General features: G+C 40.9%; 2 protein-coding genes across 3 annotated transcripts in view; both read right to left on the bottom strand.

Annotated features, from left to right (window-relative positions):
• Positions 1 to 22,294, bottom strand: part of orc4 (origin recognition complex, subunit 4) — a 112,681-nt gene that overhangs the window by 33,623 nt on the left and 56,764 nt on the right. The window lies entirely within an intron of this gene.
• On the bottom strand, positions 18,634 to 21,061 carry LOC308699644 (protein N-terminal asparagine amidohydrolase-like; the record flags this gene model as incomplete). Its single annotated transcript, XM_081380542.1, has 4 exons — positions 18,634 to 18,756; positions 19,985 to 20,101; positions 20,355 to 20,452; positions 21,010 to 21,061. Coding segments are annotated over 4 exons (390 nt in total), but the record flags the coding sequence as incomplete, so codon positions are not given.

Here is a 22,294-nt window from a genome sequence, read left to right as displayed (position 1 = left end):
TGACAAACAAAACAAATGGTTCTGTGCTAAAATGACTGAAAACCAGGAATTTTATAAAGATGTCAGAGAATGGTTGGCTGATACTGGAAAATCGTTGAATGTGAATAAAACTTGCGATGCTTCATCTATAACAAGCAGTGAAATAGGACCTGATGACAGCATTTCAAATGTGTCCACAAAACGATCTCATCATAGCAAAGCATCAAAAGGTTCAACTACTACTTCAAGTTCAACATCTTCTGCACGGATAAAGGCCATGGCAGAAAAGGCTGCATTATTACAACATGCTGCTGCTATGGAGAGGAGACATGTTTTGGAGGAAGAAGAAGAGAGACTTCGCATACAAAGTGAAAGACTCAAAAAACAAAAGGAACAACTTATGATGAATGCAAAAATAGCAGCCAACGATGCAAAGTTGTCAGTTTTAACAACCATGCATGATGGAAGTAGTAGAAGGGCACTTTCTGATGATTCAAAATGTAAAAGATCACATTCACTGAATGTACAACTACAGTTGCCTGAGAATTCTACTCAAATTCCAAAGCACTGTTCAACCACACAACAAACTTCAGATATGCAGAATTTGGCAGCTGCTGTTCAAAATAATCCAGTTTCTCAATGTCAATCACAAGTTCATTCTTCACAATCTTCTCCGCAAACTAATACTGGACAAAATATCTTGTACAACATCATGCAGCAACAGGCAAATATAACAGCCCAGCTTGCTCATCGGGGGGACATGGCTTCTTTACCTCCTCGAGTTATTCCAATCTTCGATGGAGATCCATTACAGTTTACTGCTTTTATTCAAACTTTTGAGCATGGAATTGAAAGAAAGACCACCAATTCAAAGGATTGCTTGTATTATCTAGAACAGTACACTAGAGGACTGAAGAAAGAACTGGTGAGAAGCTGTCAGCATATGCCAGCTGAACAAGGATTCAAAAAGGCCAAGGATTTGTTAAAGGAGCACTTCGGCCATGAGTTGAAAATTACAGCAGCCTATATGGAAAAGGCTTTGAATTGGCCTGTAATAAAACCTGATGACATCAATGGTTTGCAAGCGTATGCTTTGTTTCTAAGAGGGTATTGCAATGTGATGATAAACTTGCAGTATATGGATGAGATTAATGTTTCATCGAATCTTAAGAACATCATGTTGAAACTGCCTTACCGACTTAGGGAAAAATGGAGAGCCATAGCCTGTGAGTTACAAGAACGCAATGGTTGTAGGATTAAGATTACAGATATGGTGGACTTCATTGAACATCAGGTTAAGGTTCTCACAGATCCTCTCTTTGGAGATATTAAAGATATACAACCACTTATATCACATAAAATCAAATCTGCTCCTCCTTTCAGTGGTAAAGGGCAGCGTTCAGCTACAGTGGCTATGGTAAACACTGTTGAAGGGTTTCAGCCTAAAGTCCATTCATCACAGCATAGCTCTTCATCTTGCTGCTATGCATGCAAAGAAAACCATGTTCTGGAAAAATGCCCTTTGATTCAGAAGATGGCTCACAGTCAAAAGATTGAGGTTTTGAAGAATCATGGTTGTTGCTTTGCTTGTTTGAAAACTGGACACCTTAGTAAAGATTGCACAAGTCGACAGACTTGTTGTGTGTGTGGTCAGAAGCATCCTACTATACTGCATATCTCAGCTAAGAGTAAAACCTTTGAAGAAAAACCAGTGAGTAAGGCTCTTGTTACTCTGCAGACCTGTGCTCATACTGGGGCCGGAGAACAAGACTGTTCATTGTCTATTGTGCCAGTTAAGGTGAAGTCTAGGCTTGGAGACTTTACAGTAACAACATATGCCTTCTTGGATCCAGGGAGTACAGCCACTTTTTGTACTGAAGGGCTTATGCGGAAGCTGAAGATGAATGGGACAAAGAAGTGCATATTGCTGCGAACAATGGGACACGAAAATGTGGTAAATACATCTGTGCTCACTGGATTAGAGATATCAGGAATGTCGGAGGATAAATTCTTGGATTTGCCAGAAGTCTTTACTCAGAAGACAATACCTGTAAACAAAAGCAATGTAATTGATCAAAGGGATCTAAGCAGATGGAAATATTTGGATGTTGTCAATATTCCCAAACTGGATGCTGAAGTTGAATTGTTAATCGGTACAAATGCTCCAAAACTCTTGGAACCATGGGAGATCATCAATAGTGAAGGTCAAGGACCCTATGCCGTTAAGACCCTATTGGGGTGGGTCATAAACGGTCTTGTAAAAGAAGCAGATGATGGAAGGAAGACTGGCTTTCAAACAGTCACTGCTAATAGGATCTCTGTTGCCAAGATAGAAGAATTACTGGTGGCACAGTATAATCACGATTTCAATGAGAAGTCTTTAGAAGATGACTTCAAACCGTCCAGAGAGGATCAACGTTTTATGGAGATAATGGATCAGTCAATTACCACCGAAAATGGTCATTACTGTATTGACATGCCATTTAGGAAACATGATGTTATCATGCCTAATAACAGATGCCTTGTGGAACAGCGTTTAATGACCTTGAAAAGAAAGTTCACTAAGAACCAGGAGTTTCAAGAACAATACTCAGCCTTCGTCACTGATGTTATCGACAAGGGGTATGCTGAAGTAGTACCACAAGATCAGTTACAGCGGGATGATGGAAAGGTGTGGTATATCCCACATCACGGGGTATACCATCCTAAAAAAAGGAAGATTAGAGTTGTGTTTGACTGTAGTGCAGTCTTTAAAGGAATGTCCTTGAATTCACAATTACTGCAAGGCCCAAATCTTACCAACACATTGTTGGGGGTTTTGACCAGGTTCAGGCAAGATCATGTGACTTTGATGGCGGACATTGAGGCTATGTACCATCAAGTAAAGGTGTCACAGAAGAATGTGGATTTTCTTCGTTTTCTGTGGTGGCCAAATGGCGACATTACGCAAAGCGTTAAAGAATATAGAATGAAAGTCCATTTGTTTGGGGCAATTTCATCACCAAGCTGTAGCAATTATGCTTTGAGAAAACTTGCGGAGGATTACAAAGATTGCTTTCCAAACAGAGTCTTGAATACCATCTTGCATAACTTCTATGTTGATGACTGTTTAACATCTGTTCACACTGAAGAGGAGGCACTTCACATGGTTAAAGATTTAACTTCAGTTTGCTCTAAAGGAGGATTCCAGTTATCCAAATGGATGAGTAATAGTCGTAAGGTACTAGCAAGTATTCCAGAAAAACACCTGTCAAAATCAACAAAAGATCTCAACCTGGATAAAGACAACTTACCTGTGGAAAGAGCGCTTGGGTTACACTGGTGTGTGGAATCTGATGCATTCATGTTCAAGATTGCCGTAAGTGAAGGACCATACACAAGACGAGGCATTTTGTCTGTTGTCAGTTCTATTTACGATCCTTTGGGATTTCTTTCACCATTAATTCTGCCTTCTAAGTTACTATTACAGGAACTATGTAAAAGAAACATCGGATGGGATGATGAAATGCCACAGATTTTTGCATGTCAGTGGTCAGAGTGGCTGCAAGATCTCAAAAAGGTAGTTATGGTGAAAGTAGACAGATGCATTATGCCAAAGGATTTTGGAAAGATCAGAATGGCTCAATTGCATCACTTTTCAGATGCAAGTGAGTGTGGTTATGGAACCGTTTCTTACTTGCGTCTGGAAGATGGAAACAAAAAGGTACGACTTTCCTTTATGCTTGGAAAGTCCAGAGTCACTCCTTTAAAACAGATAACTATACCTAGACTTGAACTTGCAGCTGCTGTTTTAGCTGTTCGAGTTGACGAGATGCTCAAGAAGGAACTTCAAATGGATTTGGACAAATCAATGTTTTGGACAGACAGTCAAACTGTCTTGAAGTATATTGCTAATGATGCAAAGAGATTCCATACGTTTGTGGCAAACAGAGTGGCAGTCATCAGGGACGCAACAGACGTTGTACAATGGAGACATGTTGGAACAAAATTGAATCCTGCTGATGATGCCTCTAGAGGCATGTCCGTTGAAAATGTCTTGAAAGCCAACAGATGGATACAGGGTCCAGATTTCCTGTTGGAAGCCTTAGAAGAATGGCAACCATCCTATTGTGACCAGGTCTTAAAGGATGATCCAGAGGTTAAAAAGGACACAGTAGTAATTGCTACCATTTCCAAATGTGTCGACACTGCTACTAATCAACTTCTGAACTATTTTTCTGATTGGAAAAAATTGAAAATTGCAGTAGCATGGATTCTAAGGTTCAAGGATGTGCTCTGGAGGCTCAAGCAACACAGGAAACATATTCAGTCCTCTGTTACTTCTGGAACGAGTAATGTTATATTAGAACATGACAGAGTTAAAGAGGAAATGAAAAAGTTCCGAACTGGATTCCGTTGTCAAGGTCTTACACCACATGATCTTTCTCAAGCAGAATCAGCAATTATTGGATTTTCTCAACGTGGTTCATTCAAACAGGAAATTTCTTCTCTGCAAAGTGGAACATCTGGAGTTAAAAGGAGTAGTAACATCTACAAGCTTGATCCAGTATTGATTGATGGTTTACTTAGAGTGGGTGGAAGACTTAGTAGATCAGCAATGCCTGAGGAGATTAAATGTCCGGTTATCCTGCCAAAGGAACATCATATATCTAAACTTATCATGCAGCACGTTCATAAACAACTAGGTCATGCAGGGAGAAACCACATGCTGTCAACATTGCGGAAAAGGTACTGGATTATTAAAGCAAACTCTGCCTGTAGGAAAGTAATCTCTGAGTGTGTCGTATGTCGACGTTTTCAAGGCAAATTTGGAGAACAAAAAATGTCTGACCTACCAAAGGAAAGGATTGTGCCAGATTTGCCTCCTTTTACTAATACTGGTGTAGACTACTTTGGACCGATTGATGTGAAAAGAGGTCGCAGTGTTGTGAAAAGGTATGGAGTTCTGTTTACCTGTATGACTAGTCGAGCAGTACACCTTGAAGTAGCCTACTCTCTGGATACAAATTCTTGTATAAATTGCATTCGTCGTTTCATGTGTCGTCGTGGGCAAGTAGTGCATTTAAGGTCCGATAATGGAACAAATTTTATTGGAGCAGAGAGGGAGCTTAGGGAAGCTTTGAAAACGTTGAACCATGATGAAATTCAGCGTACCTTTCTATCAGAAGGCATAAAATGGACCTTTAATCCTCCTGCAGGATCCCATCATGGAGGTGTGTGGGAAAGGCTCATTCGCCTTGTAAAGAAAGTTTTGTACTCCACTCTTCGTCAACAATGCTTGGATGATGAGAGCTTTCACACTATTCTTTGTGAAGCTGAAGTCATCCTTAATGACCGACCAATCACAAAGCTTTCAGACGATCCAAACGATTTGGAAGCTCTCACGCCCAACCATGTCCTACAATTAAGATCAAAACCACTTCTTCCACCAGGACTTTTTCAAGAGAGTGACTCGTATATCAGGCGTAGATGGCGACAAGTCCAATATCTGTCTGATCTTTTCTGGAAAAGGTGGATAAGGGAGTATCTTCCATTGCTTCAGGAACGCCAAAAGTGGATGAAACCACGTAGAAACTTTGTTGTCGGTGATATAGTAGTCATCATGGATCCAACAGCTCCACGTGGCTCATGGTCATTAGGCAAAATCATCCAGACATATCCTGACAAAAAGGGATTTGTTCGCTCCGTACAGTTGAAGACAAAAACAGGACTACTGGATAGACCGGTTTCTAAGATCTGTTTGCTGGTTGAAGATACAAAGGACTGATCTTCATCAACAAGAAATACACATACACCTTTTTTGGCTCCTTTGATAATTTAAGAAATAATTGTAGTTACACCAACAATTATGGGGCCGGTGTGTTGGAGCCAGTATTAATGTATTTCGGGCTGTCACCAGGTGGGGGCAGTATGTGCACAGTGTTTTTAAACCGGTGTTTTACACGTAGAGTTAGTTGGGCTTGGTGGGGGAACGCATACAGTTTTTACCACACACAAGGTGGGATGTTTACCGTCTCGAGTATGTTTAATGTTTGTATTTGATAAATAAAGAAACAGAAAAGAAGAAATGGACAACAAGACTGTTGATGTGCGTAAAAAGTGCGTTGTTTAACCAAGCCGTCGGGAGCTATAGGAGCTGCTGTAATTCTACAGTAATTGTGAGAGCAGATTTAGGTTTAGTGGAGAAATACTCACCGTTATGAGGATTATTCTGCAGACTTCCACGTCTCCGCCTGAGCTCACTTTCACAAAACGTGTTTACTTTTTCCTCAGTCGGTTCGTTATCTTGTGGAGAGAAATCACCATGATTCTCTTCTAATAAATAAGTGTCTAATCAAAGTATTTTATTGTTGAAATAAACTTCTCCTACCTTTAGAAGGTGCAGAACCCATGATCTCAGTGTGTGAAGCTATGTTTGCTCTTCATGAAACTGATAACAAGAAAACTTTACTTAATACACACGGACATTTTATCATGTTTTAAACATTACGCAATGCCTAGTAATCACAGACGATGTCACACTCATTTTATAACACTTTTCCCCCCAAAGGGTTTATATGAAATAAAATGTGCAGGAAATGTGCAAAAGTGAACCTGCGCTGAACTAAAGCTTATGAATACACTTTTTGGAAAGGTTTTTTAAACATGCAAGCACAGAAAACGTATCAAACAATAAGCAAAATGTAATATTTTATCAGCAGACCTCGTCTTGGTTCTTCTGGCCTTCCTTTACTTCCGTGTAAAATATGTTCATTTATGAACTTTGAGCAATACTTTATACTTAATTATTAACAGTTGGCCATAAAGGCACATGGACAATTTTCTATGTATATGGTTAATTTTCTTAATAAAATATTAGTATTTTGTAGGACACTTCTCTACACTACACTGAAGTGTTACCATTTTACTTGTTATTTTCACATGCAGCACCTTATCATATATGAGTTATAATTCCTGTTACCTAAAACAATGATTATTTCAAAATATGTAAAAAAATTTGTTTCATTGTTTTAATTATAGGCAAAAAGTTAAATAGCCTATCATACGTTTTAAATATGTTGTACTTTAGTATTTCATATTGGACAAACATTTAATCTAAAATCTGTCAATAAACAGATTCCCTCATTTCATTCTCTGTTTATTCCTAAAGATGAATATATTTAACATTTCCATTATTGTTACATAAAGGACTCAATATATAAAACACCATTTTTCATCTGGTAACAGAATTTTAATTCTCTTATTTCTCAAACATCACAAACATACTTTATTTACAGTTTCTCAAATGAATTCATAAAGAGCAAATGAGACAAAGCTGGATGTTAGGAAGAAAACAATGTGACATAAAAATAAAATAAAGCACATGTCTTATGATGCATGTATACATATGAAATAAAATAGAAATAAAAGAGTTAAAGGTGCTCTAGTGATGCCGGGGGCCTGTACCATGAAGTTAGCTGAACAAACTCGGGGTTACAGGATTAGTTTTGAGTTGACAAAACCAAACCGATGCAATCAGGCTTTATTGGTACCATGATGCAGCTCATCAACTTTCTCTGTCAACTCAGGCTTTGATCCTCAAGCTATGATTACTCCACGCGCGCGTGCACATTAAAGAGTGACGTCGACACTGAACAACCAATCGCGGGTCGCGATTTTTCCGCGGATGAGCAAGAGATAATCATTCATAATTACGATGAATTTAAATATGTATTTCAAGCTCGAAACAATACGGTCTCTGTGGCCAAAGCAAGAGAAGACTGTTGGAGAAAGATTGCTGATTGTTAATGTGTAAGTTAAACAAATACGTTCTATATTTATGTAAAATTATGTATGTTTGTGTAGCCTATACGTGTAATATAGCCTATAGCCTATTTTCATAATATATAAAAATGTGCATGTACCGGTACTAAGAAAAATTAATATTCATTGATTTTTAGATGCAACCCCAACTCCAAATGTTCTTGGCAGCAGATAAAGACAAAATATAAAAATATAATTCAAAGTGGTGAGTATTTACCACAACCTTTTATTACTTTTGTGAACATTTTATCACAAACACTTGTTTGCAGAAAACAGAAATAAAGAATTAAATTCAGAAAACCAGAATACACTGTGGCGGAGGAGTTGGCTCTGAGTCGGCAATAAGGGACGGCCGATTATGGATGGGATTACAGGTGCTGTACAATCTGACCCTGGTGCTGGCTCCTCTAAGCAAGTAACACTGGGTACGTGTGCAATACATTACTACTTTAAGTTTTAAATATGGCTGACTGTATGTTCTGCAGTAGAGGGAAATACAGTGTCCCTGTTGAAGCCATCACACACACACAGTCTCCCACACAGAGGTCAGTATGCAGCAGACAGAACACCAAACATAACCTGCTTTACAACATCTTTACATTGGCCTATTTTTATTTATCAGGGTGGAGGAAATGAAGACACTCTGCCTGTGTGTTCTCAGACAGTTGCTGATGTGAATGCACTGGGCTTTTTATTGTGGCAAACATTTGAATGTGTGGCATAAAGGGACTGGCCCTTACACATCTCTATTATTGTAGGATTTTTCACAACCTGCCCCAGAAACTGAGGCCTCTACCTCAATGAGCTTCAGAACAAATGTGAACAAGGTTAAAAAACTTAACATAAATTACAGTCAGTCCTGTGTTTGTAGGAAATCAAGGAACTTTTTGTGATTTGATGAGCCTCCAGAAACTTGTAATGATCATGTTTGTGGTGGAATTATGTTTCAGGTGGAAACAGACTCAGTCAGGGCCCTGTACAAAAGGAGTCTTGATCTAGACTGCACACTAAAGGAGACTTGAACTAGACTGCACACTAAAGGAGACTTGAACCAGACTGCACACTAAAGGAGACTTGAACCAGACTGCACACTAAAGGAGACTTGAACCAGACTGCACACTAAAGGAGTCTTGAACTAGACTGCACACTAAAGGAGTCTTGAACTAGACTGCACACTAAAGGAGTCTTGAACTAGACTGCACACTAAAGGAGTCTTGAACTAGACTGCACACTAAAGGAGTCTTGAACTAGACTGCACACTAAAGGAGTCTTGAACTAGACTGTTCACTAAAGGAGCCTCGAACTAGACTGCACACTAAAGGAGTCTTGAACCAGACTGCACACTAAAGGAGTCTTGAACTAGACTGTTCACTAAAGGAGTCTTGAACTAGACTGCACACTAAAGGAGACTTGAACTAGACTGTTCACTAAAGGAGACTTGAACTAGACTGCACACTAAAGGAGTCTTGAACCAGACTGCACACTAAAGGAGTCTTGAACTAGACTGTTCACTAAAGGAGTCTTGAACTAGACTGCACACTAAAGGAGACTTGAACTAGACTGTTCACTAAAGGAGACTTGAACTAGACTGCACACTAAAGGAGACTTGAACTAGACTGCACACTAAGGAGTCTTGAACTAGACTGCACACTAAAGGAGACTTGAACCAGACTGCACACTAAAGGAGTCTTGAACTAGACTGCACACTAAAGGAGTCTTGAACTAGACTGCACACTAAGGAGTCTTGAACTAGACTGCACACTAAAGGAGACTTGAACTAGACTGCACACTAAAGGAGTCTTGAACTAGACTGTTCACTAAAGGAGTCTTGAACTAGACTGCACACTAAAGGAGTCTTGAACTAGACTGCACACTAAAGGAGTCTTGAACTAGACTGCACACTAAAGGAGTCTTGAACTAGACTGCACACTAAAGGAGTCTTGAACTAGACTGTTCACTAAAGGAGCCTCGAACTAGACTGCACACTAAAGGAGACTTGAACTAGACTGCACACTAAAGGAGTCTTGAACCAGACTGCACACTAAAGGAGTCTTGAACTAGACTGTTCACTAAAGGAGTCTTGAACTAGACTGCACACTAAAGGAGACTTGAACTAGACTGTTCACTAAAGGAGTCTTGAACTAGACTGCACACTAAAGGAGACTTGAACTAGACTGCACACTAAGGAGTCTTGAACTAGACTGCACACTAAAGGAGTCTTGAACTAGACTGCACACTAAAGGAGCCTCGAACTAGACTGCACACTAAAGGAGACTCGAACTAGACTGCACACTAAAGGAGTCTTGAACTAGACTGCACACTAAAGGAGACTTGAACTAGACTGCACACTAAGGGAGTCTTGAACTAGACTGCACACTAAAGGAGTCTTGAACTAGACTGCACACTAAAGGAGTCTCGAACTAGACTGCACACTAAAGGAGTCTCGAACTAGACTGCACACTAAAGGAGTCTTGAACTAGACTGCACACTAAAGGAGCCTCGAACTAGACTGCACACTAAAGGAGACTTGAACTAGACTGCACACTAAAGGAGTCTTGAACTAGACTGCACACTAAAGGAGACTCGAACTAGACTGCACACTAAAGGAGTCTTGAACTAGACTGCACACTAAAGGAGTCTTGAACTAGACTGCACACTAAAGGAGTCTTGAACTAGACTGTTCACTAAAGGAGCCTCGAACTAGACTGCACACTAAAGGAGACTTGAACTAGACTGCACACTAAAGGAGTCTTGAACTAGACTGCACACTAAAGGAGTCTTGAACTAGACTGTTCACTAAAGGAGTCTTGAACTAGACTGCACACTAAAGGAGACTTGAACTAGACTGCACACTAAAGGAGACTTGAACTAGACTGCACACTAAAGGAGACTTGAACTAGACTGCACACTAAAGGAGTCTTGAACTAGACTGCACACTAAGGAGTCTTGAACTAGACTGCACACTAAAGGAGACTCGAACTAGACTGCACACTAAAGGAGCTGACTGTGAGCTGAGGAGGCTCGACTGCACACTAAAGGAGTCTTGAACTAGACTGCACACTAAAGGAGTCTTGAACTAGACTGCACACTAAAGGAGTCTTGAACTAGACTGCACACTAAAGGAGACTTGAACTAGACTGCACACTAAAGGAGTCTTGAACTAGACTGCACACTAAAGGAGTCTTGAACTAGACTGCACACTAAAGGAGCTGACTGTGAGCTGAGGAGGCTCCAAACAAAATCAAACCGCTGGATAAAACTGATCTCAGTATATATATATATATATATATATATATATATATAATGTATAACTTATTTAACCAAGTAACACTTTAGTATGAATATTTATTAATGCAACTTTCTCTTGCTCTCTTTCTCCCTCCCATCCCACAAAACCAATAAAACAGTTTGAGACATATCTGCAGTTTCAATGTGCTTTTATTAAGTGTAATATTGTATGGTGATTGCATCTACATCTGCATCAGCTGGGTGGTCAAGTGTGATCAGGTCCGTTTCATCGGGGAGAAGCTGGTTTTGTGGTGTTTCTCGCTCCTTCCTACTGGTGGCTATATTGTGCAGAATGGCACATGCAGCCACTATCTGTGATCTCTGGTGACTCTTAAGGGCCGAACACCTTTGAAACGTGCATTTAGGAGGCCAAAGGTCATCTCTATCTTCACGCTGGTTTTACTGAGGGCCACATTGAAGCAGTGCTGTGGCCCTGTCTGAGGGTCATGATAGGGGGTTATTGTGTAGGTTTTTCTAGCTCAGTTCAAATTAACAGTGTTTTGTACTGTACCAAATTTAACTTGCTTTCCTCAAAGTGCTGACACAACACAGACTCACAGAAAATTCGTGAGACAAGCACTGGAGCCAGGCCATTTGTCATCCAAACTTTGATCATATATGTTCATGACCACAAGTCGTCTGCAGATGAAATGTTTAGTAAATCATTGTTATATCTGTTAATGTCACTATTAATTTAAAGATTCATCTCACAGAAAATAATCATCTCACATATTCACATCATCTCTACCTGAACATTATGGCTGTGATGACTTCCTATTAACATAATCTGCCTCATGTTCCCCTAGAGCAGTGGAGATTGGAGCAATAGACTGCATACATGTTGCAATGACTTGGGAATCCTATCATAAGATTAACAGAAGAATAATAAAAAAAAAGATTCAAAATAATTCTTAACATGTATTATATTGTATAGTACACTTGTGAAATTTGCTTAAAATAAAAGTGTTCATGTGATGTCACCCTATCAATATATCTTACTGGCAATTTTATAAAAGCCCTCTTTTATGGACATGGTCGATAAATGTCCGGGGAACACTAATGAAACTTTTCATGTACTCCTGCAGAGCGAGGACCACCTTACGAATGGTTTGACAAACCGTGTTTTCTCCTAGCTTCTGTGCGTCACCCACCGTGCAAGAATGTACCACTTGCACAAAAAAAAAAAAAAAACGCAACGCAATATTTGCGGTGCAGTAAGTGCATGAATTCGACGTGTTAAATTCTTTATGTGCGGCTCAAGAAGTTCGCAAAGATAAGAAATTCCTTCCACGGAAAACCTGTATCTTTCATACAAGTAGCCTAACTATCAGTTAAGACAAGGGGATTTTGTCTGGCTAAAAACTCTCTCTACGAAGTGCTCGTCAAACAATTTGCGCTGAGATGTCCACCGGATTTGGAAGAAAAGGTGAAGTCATTGCAACAGACACTTGGAATAAGGCCATCCTTAAAAATATTCTTGTTTGCCGTAACCCGACCGACCCTGTCAATTTAGTACCGACCCAATTATTTATTTATTTCCCCTTTTAGTCCGACCGACTTGCCGGTTGTAAACTTGCGTTAAGACCGACCAATTTTTTTTTAACTCTTCAAACAACTAATACAAATGCAATAAAATAATATTAGTTATTAAGTATTGTGAATATAAATTGCTTAGACATACATACAAACATAAGCTACGTTCTTTCTTTTAAATAAAAACTCGTGGCGCGTCATTATGTTTACACCAGGTTTACGCATGTCACACTACGGCCTGCAGGCTGAGATCGCTCCGTCTCATTCACTGTCAATGGTTCGCGCTTGGTAATGATGGCTGCGGCTTTACTCTAAAGATTATTTCATTTTTATATGTTGTTGAATATGGTTTATTAAAAAATAAACATGTGAAAGCGTGTTATATAGGCTACATGTCATGTTTTAGTCAGTAATGACGACGCTACTGCAACACGCATCGCCGCAGATGAGAAGCTAAGCATCAACGTGCTATCGCAAATCAAAGTGAAAGTAAGTCGCAGACGCTTAACACACGATCATCTTTATTAAATGTAAAGAAACGAAATGATCTTACCAGGGCTGTTTCCGCTTTCTCTTATTGCGGGCTTTGATTCAGAAATTTTAGCTGTTGACCAATAAAATAATAACTGTTGCTTTCGGTGCACTGCATTAAATCTGCATATAGCGGGAATTGAAGATCGGTTATATCCGCAAAAAAACAACAACACACATCTATGTAACCAGGTGTAAATAATTGAATCGTTTTGATCAATCAGATTGCAATCCGATCTGAGAAAACGCAAAGTGGCCTGGTGTAAACAGCCCCTAGACATCGGTGAAAAATGTTCTCTCAAGACCCCCCCGACCCCGATTTTTTTTTTATTATTAAAAAAATATACTTTTTTATATTATTTTTTATATATATAAAAAAATAAAGACCTACCTACCGACCCTTTTTTTCTTTTTTTTTGCTGTTACTGCAAACCAAAATATTTTTAAGGATGGCCTAAGTTACGTCACCTATATGTTTCTTTGCTCTCAGCTGATTGGTCAAACTTCAGTCTGAGATCTTGAATCCAGAACATAGCCTGCCCCGGAGCAGGTTAGCCGTGCAGCGTAAGATACCATGGCAACGAACACAGATTAAAGCCGAGCTACTTTCATAGTACCTAAAACCCAGGGTTGGCGGAAACTAAGCTGAAACAGCTGGCTAGCCACCTAAACCGGCTTCATGGTACAGGCCCCGGGAGTCGTAACTTCGTTGACATTCGAATTGTTGTCAAACAAAACCCTCCCTCCTCCTCATCCCGTCTCCTCCCTCCTCCCCTCCCTTCCGGCATAAAGGAAAGTCAAAAGAGTCACTACAAACAAAGTTAAGTTTTACTGATACTTCATTCAATGTGTAATGTCGCCAAGTTAGATAAAGGGTTTTATATGTTGCAGAACAGAATGCAGAAAAAGAGAAACATTATTTTAAAGGAGAACTTGGTAACTTTTTTAACTTAATAAAACTGTCTAGAATTCATTTGGATGGTTAAACAACCTGTTCTGGTGATATTGGAGACTTTCCCCGCTCCCCCCAGCGTTCCCAGGCGGAAAACCAACCTTGCAACTTGTTCACTACCGTCCCAGCAAGATAGAAATTGTAAGTCTCGTGAGAAACGAGAACGAGAACAAGCGCGAAACACGAATTGCTTTACGGCAATTCGACATAAACACACACGCATGTATGATGTATTACCATAGACAGTATATAAACGTGTATTACCAGATTACCCACCTCGGTAGACATAGCCCCACACGATACAGTTGGCTTGCTCCGATCAAAACAAACGCACATGAGCAGCGGTAGAGAGGGGGAGGAGGCCGCCGCAAGTGAGTTTTTTACGACCGTGTTGTGACATATACGCCCCCCCACACAGCTGTAGGGGGAGCTCGCGGGGAAAACATGCGACAACAAAGGAAAAATCAGCGAAGAAGTGACTAGAGTTCGCTAGAGTTGCCGAGTTCTCCTTTAAAATCGTTTCGCCACCTGAAGCTATAACTATAGCTCCCATACAAGGACGTAATAATAGCAAGATAACGTTAGCTTCGCGTTTCCCAGTGAGCATAAACAACGGCGGCGGCGTAAACAAATTTAGTCAAAGTTGTCAATAGCCTATAAATGAACATTCAAATTCATAACAAACAGTGGATGAAAACAATCATTCACACAAATTGTCGCCCTAATGTGAATTTGCTTGATCATTTACAATAGAGATTGATCGCTGCTGGAAACATAACGTATGTTGTATTCACCAGAGTTAACGCTGACTGCGTAGTTCTAGCTAATTACATCCTTGTGTTGGTTTGGCGAACATGAACGTCAGTTTAGAAATAAATATGGATTTACCTGTTCTGCAAAAACAGAGCAACTGAATGTGGATTGGAAGCCCTTCTGCCGGCGGAGTTCTCGCCACCTTTAAAAGGTTTGTCAGATGTAAATTCGGGACTTTGCGCGTTTCTTATCCTCGTTCCTTATCCTTGTCCCTCTTCTTTGCAATTTGTTCATCGGAACGTCGTCTCTTTGGTCGAGTGTTGGCCATAATTCAAACTTCCTTCTTCATGCTTCTCTGTTCTCTCTCCTCCACACACCCCCCTTCACGTGCACGCGCACTAACCCTCCAAACCCCACCCCCTCCAATACTGCTTGTCTGTGATTGGCTGGAACTCTGTTTATTATGTTTCGTGGTGCGGGTGAGCCCAGCTTGTTTTTGTTGCCGTTTGTGGAGCCTGTGGTGTCTACAGAGACCGCGCTTTTTTTACAGTGTGTTCAGGGGACAGGCAGCTAGCGGAGAGTGAGGAGATGTTTGCTGTATGCAGAGATGTATAGTAACGAAGTAGAACTACTTCACTACTGTACTTAAGTACTAAAAGGCAGTATCTGTACTTTTCTAGAGTATTATTTTTTTCTCCTACTTCCACTTTTACTTCAGTACATATTTTCGGCGAGTGTAATACTTTTACTCCGATACTTTTTTATGTGCTGCATCGTTACTCGTTACAATTATAAAAATGTTACGAATCATTCCAAACCCATATTATCACTGCCAGAGCGGTAGATGGCTCTGTCACCAGGTTTGATGAAGCAAGCCCAGCGAATCAAGCGATCAAGAAGACCGCGCGTGCTCCCGTTCTGCCTTTCGCTCTGCTGTCTGCCTCCAGTGAGAACACTTGAGCTTTGTTCAGTTGTTTCGAGATGGAAGAACCAGAACTTTGAGTGATCGTGGCAGTGGAGGTGAGGGTGAGGGTGAGGGTGAGGAAGGAGACCACTCCCGGCCCTACTAGTCCATGTTTTCATTTGTCGGAGTGAAAGACAATTCATATAGATTGAAGTGCGTAACTGTTAGCTGTCATGAGGACGCCGATGAACTGAATCGTCCGTTACTTGTTTAAATAGTTTAAAGTTAGGCTACTATATGTAATGTCATTACCTTGACAAACTATATCATTAAAATGATATAAAACTCAAGTTTCAGTATGTGAGCACTATTTTATTCTGAGAAACTTATAGGGACAGTTATGTCTTAATTTGTGTCAGTTATATATCAGGAAAAAAATAGTCGATACCTTTAATATGAATTATGAGCGTCAGCCGCACCCATTCAGAAAAAAAAAAAAAAAAAAAACTCATGTGCGGTCGTCATGAAAGTGCTTGACCAAACGATGTCCATGTCCCTCAGGGCTTTTAGCTCAAAAATGATAGATTTCATAGGTTTACCTTAGATTTCTATAGAGAGGAATAATATTTATTTAAATTATTATAACCAAAATGGGCTGATGTAATCATTATGAGCGCTGGATCTCTGATGTACTAGGTTTTCAGTCCATACTGGCAGCCTAAGGGCGCCCTATGCACATTAGTCCACAGTAGTGGAACACATGAAGAAGAGCCATTCCAGGAACTCCCTGACATAAACAAAGTTTCCAGAGATCGCTGTTACATGCTGATAAATACCCAATAAGCTGTAGAGAAAAAAGGCACAAGCAGGGAAGAGAAGAGAGGGATGCTTTAGAGGGGGAAGGGACATATTTGAACTGTTTTTCTTTACAAAGAGTTAAGCTCAGTGTGTTAAGGTGTTCTTGAACATTCATTTCCTTGTACTGCTGCTTCAGCCAAATTAATTGTGAGTGTCCTAAACATTTGAAATTATATAAACAAATATGATGTTCAAACGTTTGACTGTTTTCTTTAATAACTTCATAACACAATACTTGTACTTTTACTTTCAGTACTTGAGTAGTACATTTTAAAATAAACTACTTGCAATACTTAAGTACAAAAAATGTTGAATACTTTAGTACTTAAGTATTCTGCTTAAAGAGCACTTCAACTTCTACTCAAGTCACTTTTTTGATAGAGCACTTGTACTTTTACTCAAGTCTGCGTCTCTAGTACTTTATACATCTCTGGCTGTATGTGACAAAAAATTTTTGGCCTAAAAAACGCGTGGCATCACTTACAGCACCTTTAATAAGCTCTAGTCTCGATGTAAGGGCCGTCTTTGAAAACATGCATTAGTAAAACCATCTTCAGATATTTCACTCTGCAGAGAAATGGCCTTCACAGCAGGTCTCAGATCAGTGTGAAGGAGCTTCTACTGTAACGCTCACAGGCCTTTGGCTGGGTTTGAGTGGGTCACAGAGGTCAAAGGTCGGAGGTCAGACTCCCCCCACCACCCCACCTCAGAGGTCAAACTCTCTCCCACCACCCCTCCTCAGAGGTCAGACTCCCCCCACCCCTCCTCCTCAGAGGTCAGAGGTCAGACTCCCCCCACCACCCCACCTCAGGTCAAACTCTCTCCCACCACCCCTCCTCAGAGGTCAGACTCCCCCCACCCCTCCTCAGAGGTCAGACTCCCCCCACCACCCCACCTCAGAGGTCAGACTCCCCCCACCACCCCTCCTCAGAGGTCAGACTCCCCCCACCACCCCACCTCAGAGGTCAGACTCCCCCCACCACCCCACCTCAGAGGTCAAACTCCCCCCACCACCCCACCTCAGAGGTCAGACTCCCCCCACCCCTCCTCCTCAGAGGTCAGAGGTCAGACTCCCCCCACCACCCCACCTCAGGTCAAACTCTCTCCCACCACCCCTCCTCAGAGGTCAGACTCCCCCTACCACCCCTCCTCAGAGGTCAGACTCCCCCCACCACCCCACCTCAGAGGTCAGACTCCCCCCACCACCCCACCTCAGAGGTCAAACTCCCCCCACCACCCCACCTCAGAGGTCAGACTCCCCCCACCCCTCCTCCTCAGAGGTCAGAGGTCAGACTCCCCCCACCACCCCACCTCAGGTCAAACTCTCTCCCACCACCCCTCCTCAGAGGTCAGACTCCCCCTACCACCCCTCCTCAGAGGTCAAACTCCCCCCACCACCCCACCTCAGAGGTCAGACTCCCCCCACCACCCCTCCTCAGAGGTCAGAGGTCAGACTCTCGCCCACCCCCCCTCCTCAGAGGTCAGAGGTCAGACTCCCCCCACCACCCCTCCTCAGAGGTCAGACTCCCCCTACCACCCCTCCTCAGAGGTCAAACTCTCTCCCACCACCCCACCTCAGAGGTCAGACTCCCCCTACCACCCCTCCTCAGAGGTCAAACTCCCCCCACCACCCCACCTCAGAGGTCAGACTCCCCCCACCACCCCTCCTCAGAGGTCAGAGGTCAGACTCTCGCCCACCCCCCCCCCTCAGAGGTCAGAGGTCAGACTCCCCCCACCACCCCTCCTCAGAGGTCAGAGGTCAGACTCCCCCCACCACTCCTCCTCAGAGGTCAGACTCTCGCCCACCCCCCCTCCTCAGAGGTCAGAGGTCAGACTCCCCCCACCACCCCTCCTCAGAGGTCAGATGTCAGACTCTCGCCCACCCCCCCTCCTCAGAGGTCAGAGGTCAGACTCCCCCCACCACCCCTCCTCAGAGGTCAGAGGTCAGACTCTTGCCCACCCCCCCTCCTCAGAGGTCAGAGGTCAGAGGTCAGACTCTCGCCCACCCCCCCTCCTCCTCAGAGCGCCGGTAGAGCTGAGCCTGTCCGCCGGGGAACAGCTCGTCTGCGCTGGGATGATCCAGCAGGAACCGGATGGTGGATTTGATGTGCTGGACGAAGTGAGGAGGTTCAGCGCTCGGAGACGTGGACAAATACTGGAGGACAAACCAGACATTAATGAGCTTTTCATCCAGCAGATCTGATCAGTGACTGAACACACATCAGGCATCATTAATCATTTCTATATGATCTGATGAACCTGTCGCACACGATCTCCTGCACTCCTTCTGTCGTGTGACTGACAGTTTAGACTTTTTATAAAAGCCTTTTTATTTGTACAAACATCCTCCATCAGCTCGAGCTTCACCTGCCTTTCTGATGTCAAATCTGACCTGATTTTATCATGTATAAGCAAGAATAACTTTAATATTGTTAGTGATATATGAACACTTACTGGACTGAAGTTTCCTTGATAATTCATCTTTTTTTTTTAGAAAATCATGAGTATCAAATATTATCATCAGGCTTTTGAGGAAGGTTTATTTGTTCATCTCTCAATCATCGCTGTATATGTTTTAAAACTACAGACCTTTGATCATAAAACTAAGCATTTAAAAATGATCTTACTAAGACATTATTGGAAGGTATAGACTAGAGTAACGACTGATATTCATATGCATTTTATGTCAGTATCTGCTGTACTGTTAAGATCTCATTAATTTACATTACAAGTAGTGGTCGACCGCTATATCGCCAATGCCGCTATTTGTCATTTTTAAAATATCGGCATGGTAAGTTTTTCTGATTGGCCAATGTGTTGGAAGCAGGACTTTTATTTTGACTTTTATCTCACTCACATTCTCGTCTTCATTAGTTTACGATCTCTGTCAGTCATATCTAATACTTTGTTAGACAGAACAGAACTGGTAAACAAAGAAAGTAAATCGTATGCGAAAAAGTAAAGTGTTTGCTTTTATATTATTTGTAACAGAAAAGGCAAACAATCAGGCTAAAATACTTTCTCATTTACCGGCAATATGTAATAGGATTGCAGATTCAGGAAGTATTGCCATCTAAAGTATAAGCATGTTTATTTTAAGATTTGTTTTCTAATTTATTAAATATTGATTAAAATAAATATAAAGTATATTATATATTTATATCAGGCATGCACCCTGCTCTCTAAGATATCGGCATCGGCCATCAAAAAAATAAAATAAACAATATCGGTCGACCACTAATTACAAGCATCATAATTTCATCTCACGTTCTGTTTTTCCTCCATTTTCTCACTATATCACACTGTCTGAGCCATAAAAGCCTGATGCACACATAATAATACTCAACAGAAGCACGTATGTAAACTCTGAAGGGCGTTCAGACCTGTAGAATGCTTTCATCATCTTCAGAAAGCCAGATGCCCAGGTTTTCGTCCCAATGTATCCATTGGTACGGGCCGATGGTCACGAGCTCTCGGCTGGAGTCATACACTTCAACTATCTGTGGAGAACAGGTACACTCCATCTGTTCGGCTACTCAGATTCTGATTGGTCAGAATGCAGTCAGATATTTGTAATGAGCGCTTCATTTACATTTACATTTGACACATGCTTTTTATTGCATTTCAAGGTACAAATTTTTACATTTATCAATTCTTGCTTTCCCTGGGAATTGAACCCATGACCTTGATATTGCAAGCTCCGACGCTCTACTGTTTGAGCTACAGGAAAGATTAGTTGTGTCATCTGTGTACCTCTCCACCAGCGAAGGTGTAAGCGGATCTGAGCTCCTCCGCCGGCCCTCGACATGCAAACGAGGCTGGAAACATGTGACCGGTTTTAACATTCACACCTGAAACCACACACAACACAGAGATGTCCAGCAGGATTCATGCAGTAACACTGATGCGGCTTGCAACCAGAAACGCGTATAACATGGAGATTACACATCAAAGTGGTTTAAATCAAATAAAAGCTTGGTAGTTTAACATTTGAAAATTAAGAAATAAATACCGTTTTAATGTGAAATAAAGTTAGTATATTATTTTTCTTAAACGAGTACATTAAATAAATAATAATAAATAAATATTTTTTTAAATAAATACTTTATTTTATAGAGAAATATATCAATGTATTTTAGTAATAATAATCATTAAATAATAAACAGAATAATAATACACAAACCTGGAGCTTTAAAAAATCTAATAAATTGAAATCACAATATTTATCACAATTTGACGCACGGGTCACACTTTCTGTTTATTGTTGAGTGAAACTGAAAAATGTGCCTTTATTAGTGTTTTTATATTATTGTGCTTCACCCTGTATTTCTCTTTCATCACGTTCAGCTGATACTGTAAACGCAGAGCTCAGAGAACAGAGGACATCATGAAGAGAAGCTGACATTACCTATCCCACACACCACGGGCCGGTGAACCCCGTCTCTGCTCACGTCATTCATTTCTGAAGAAACATAATTATGATATGCATGTTATCAGCCAGAGTCTCCTGAAGTCAAACATCAGCTCTGTGTGAAGAACAGACTCAAAGAACTCAATAAAACACAATGTGTTAATCTACATTTAAAGGGTAAGTTCGCTATTTTACACTTAAAGCCCTGTTTACAGATCGTTTCTGATGAAATAGAACGGTTAAGATTAAAATTTGGACACATGCTGCTGTCCCGAGAATTTTAGGTTTATTTCACTTTCCCCAAAACCTCTAGAATGGGTGTATAGGTGTACTGGAACAATCCATCATAAAACGCATTAAACTTTCGTTTACAAAGACGTGAAACTCACTGAGTGGTCAGGGATGTCCACTGATATGCTCACACAAAAATCGCTGCAAAATATGCTTTCCAACAGGTGTTTTACCATTCGTTGTAGTGTTGCAGAAGAAGAAGCGGCGGAGTAATACCGTACCTCACACAGCAAGTCAATGGAGTTGGACAAAAACTACGATAAAACCTGTTGGAAAGCATCTTTTGCAGCGATTTTTGTGTGAGCATATCAGTGAACACCCCTGACCACTCGGTGAGTTTCACGTCTTTGTAAATGAAAGTTTAATGTGTTTTAGGAAGGATTGTTCCAGTGCACCAATACACCCATTCTAGAGGTTTTGGGGAAAGCGAAATAAACCTAAAATTCTTGGGACAGCAGCATGTGTCCAAATTTTAATCTTAACCGTTCTATTTCATCAGAAACGATCTGTAAACAGGGCTTTAAGTGTAAAATACCGAACTTGTCCTTTAAGCCGTTATTCAACAGAGGGACACATTGCCATGAATGATGACTATTGAGTCTGTTCCTCTCATAAAGCATCATTTGACCTCCTGATTTAGAATATAATAAATGAATTGTAATGACTACTTTTTCAGTGTTTTTTTGGATGTGGTTTTATGAGGTTTCATCATTTGATTTAAAAATAATAATAATTTATGATCAACAGAAAGAATAACATTACACAGGTTTACATTTTTAAAGGGGTCATATAATGCCATTTTTGTACAAGCTAATATGATTCTTTAGGGTCTAAATTAAAAGTTTATAATATACTTTAATTAAAAATTCTCATTAGTATTGTAAGAAAACACTAATTTTACCTGGTCAAAAACAGCTCTGTTTTCAGCATGCCGTTTCAGTGCATGTGTCTTTAAATGATAATGAGCTTTGCTCACCCCGCCCCTCTGTTC

This window comes from Scardinius erythrophthalmus, assembly GCF_964197995.2.
Source record: "Scardinius erythrophthalmus genome assembly, chromosome: 12".
In the NCBI taxonomy this organism is placed as follows: domain Eukaryota; kingdom Metazoa; phylum Chordata; class Actinopteri; order Cypriniformes; family Leuciscidae; genus Scardinius; species Scardinius erythrophthalmus.
This window is presented reverse-complemented; position numbering and strand designations above follow the sequence as displayed.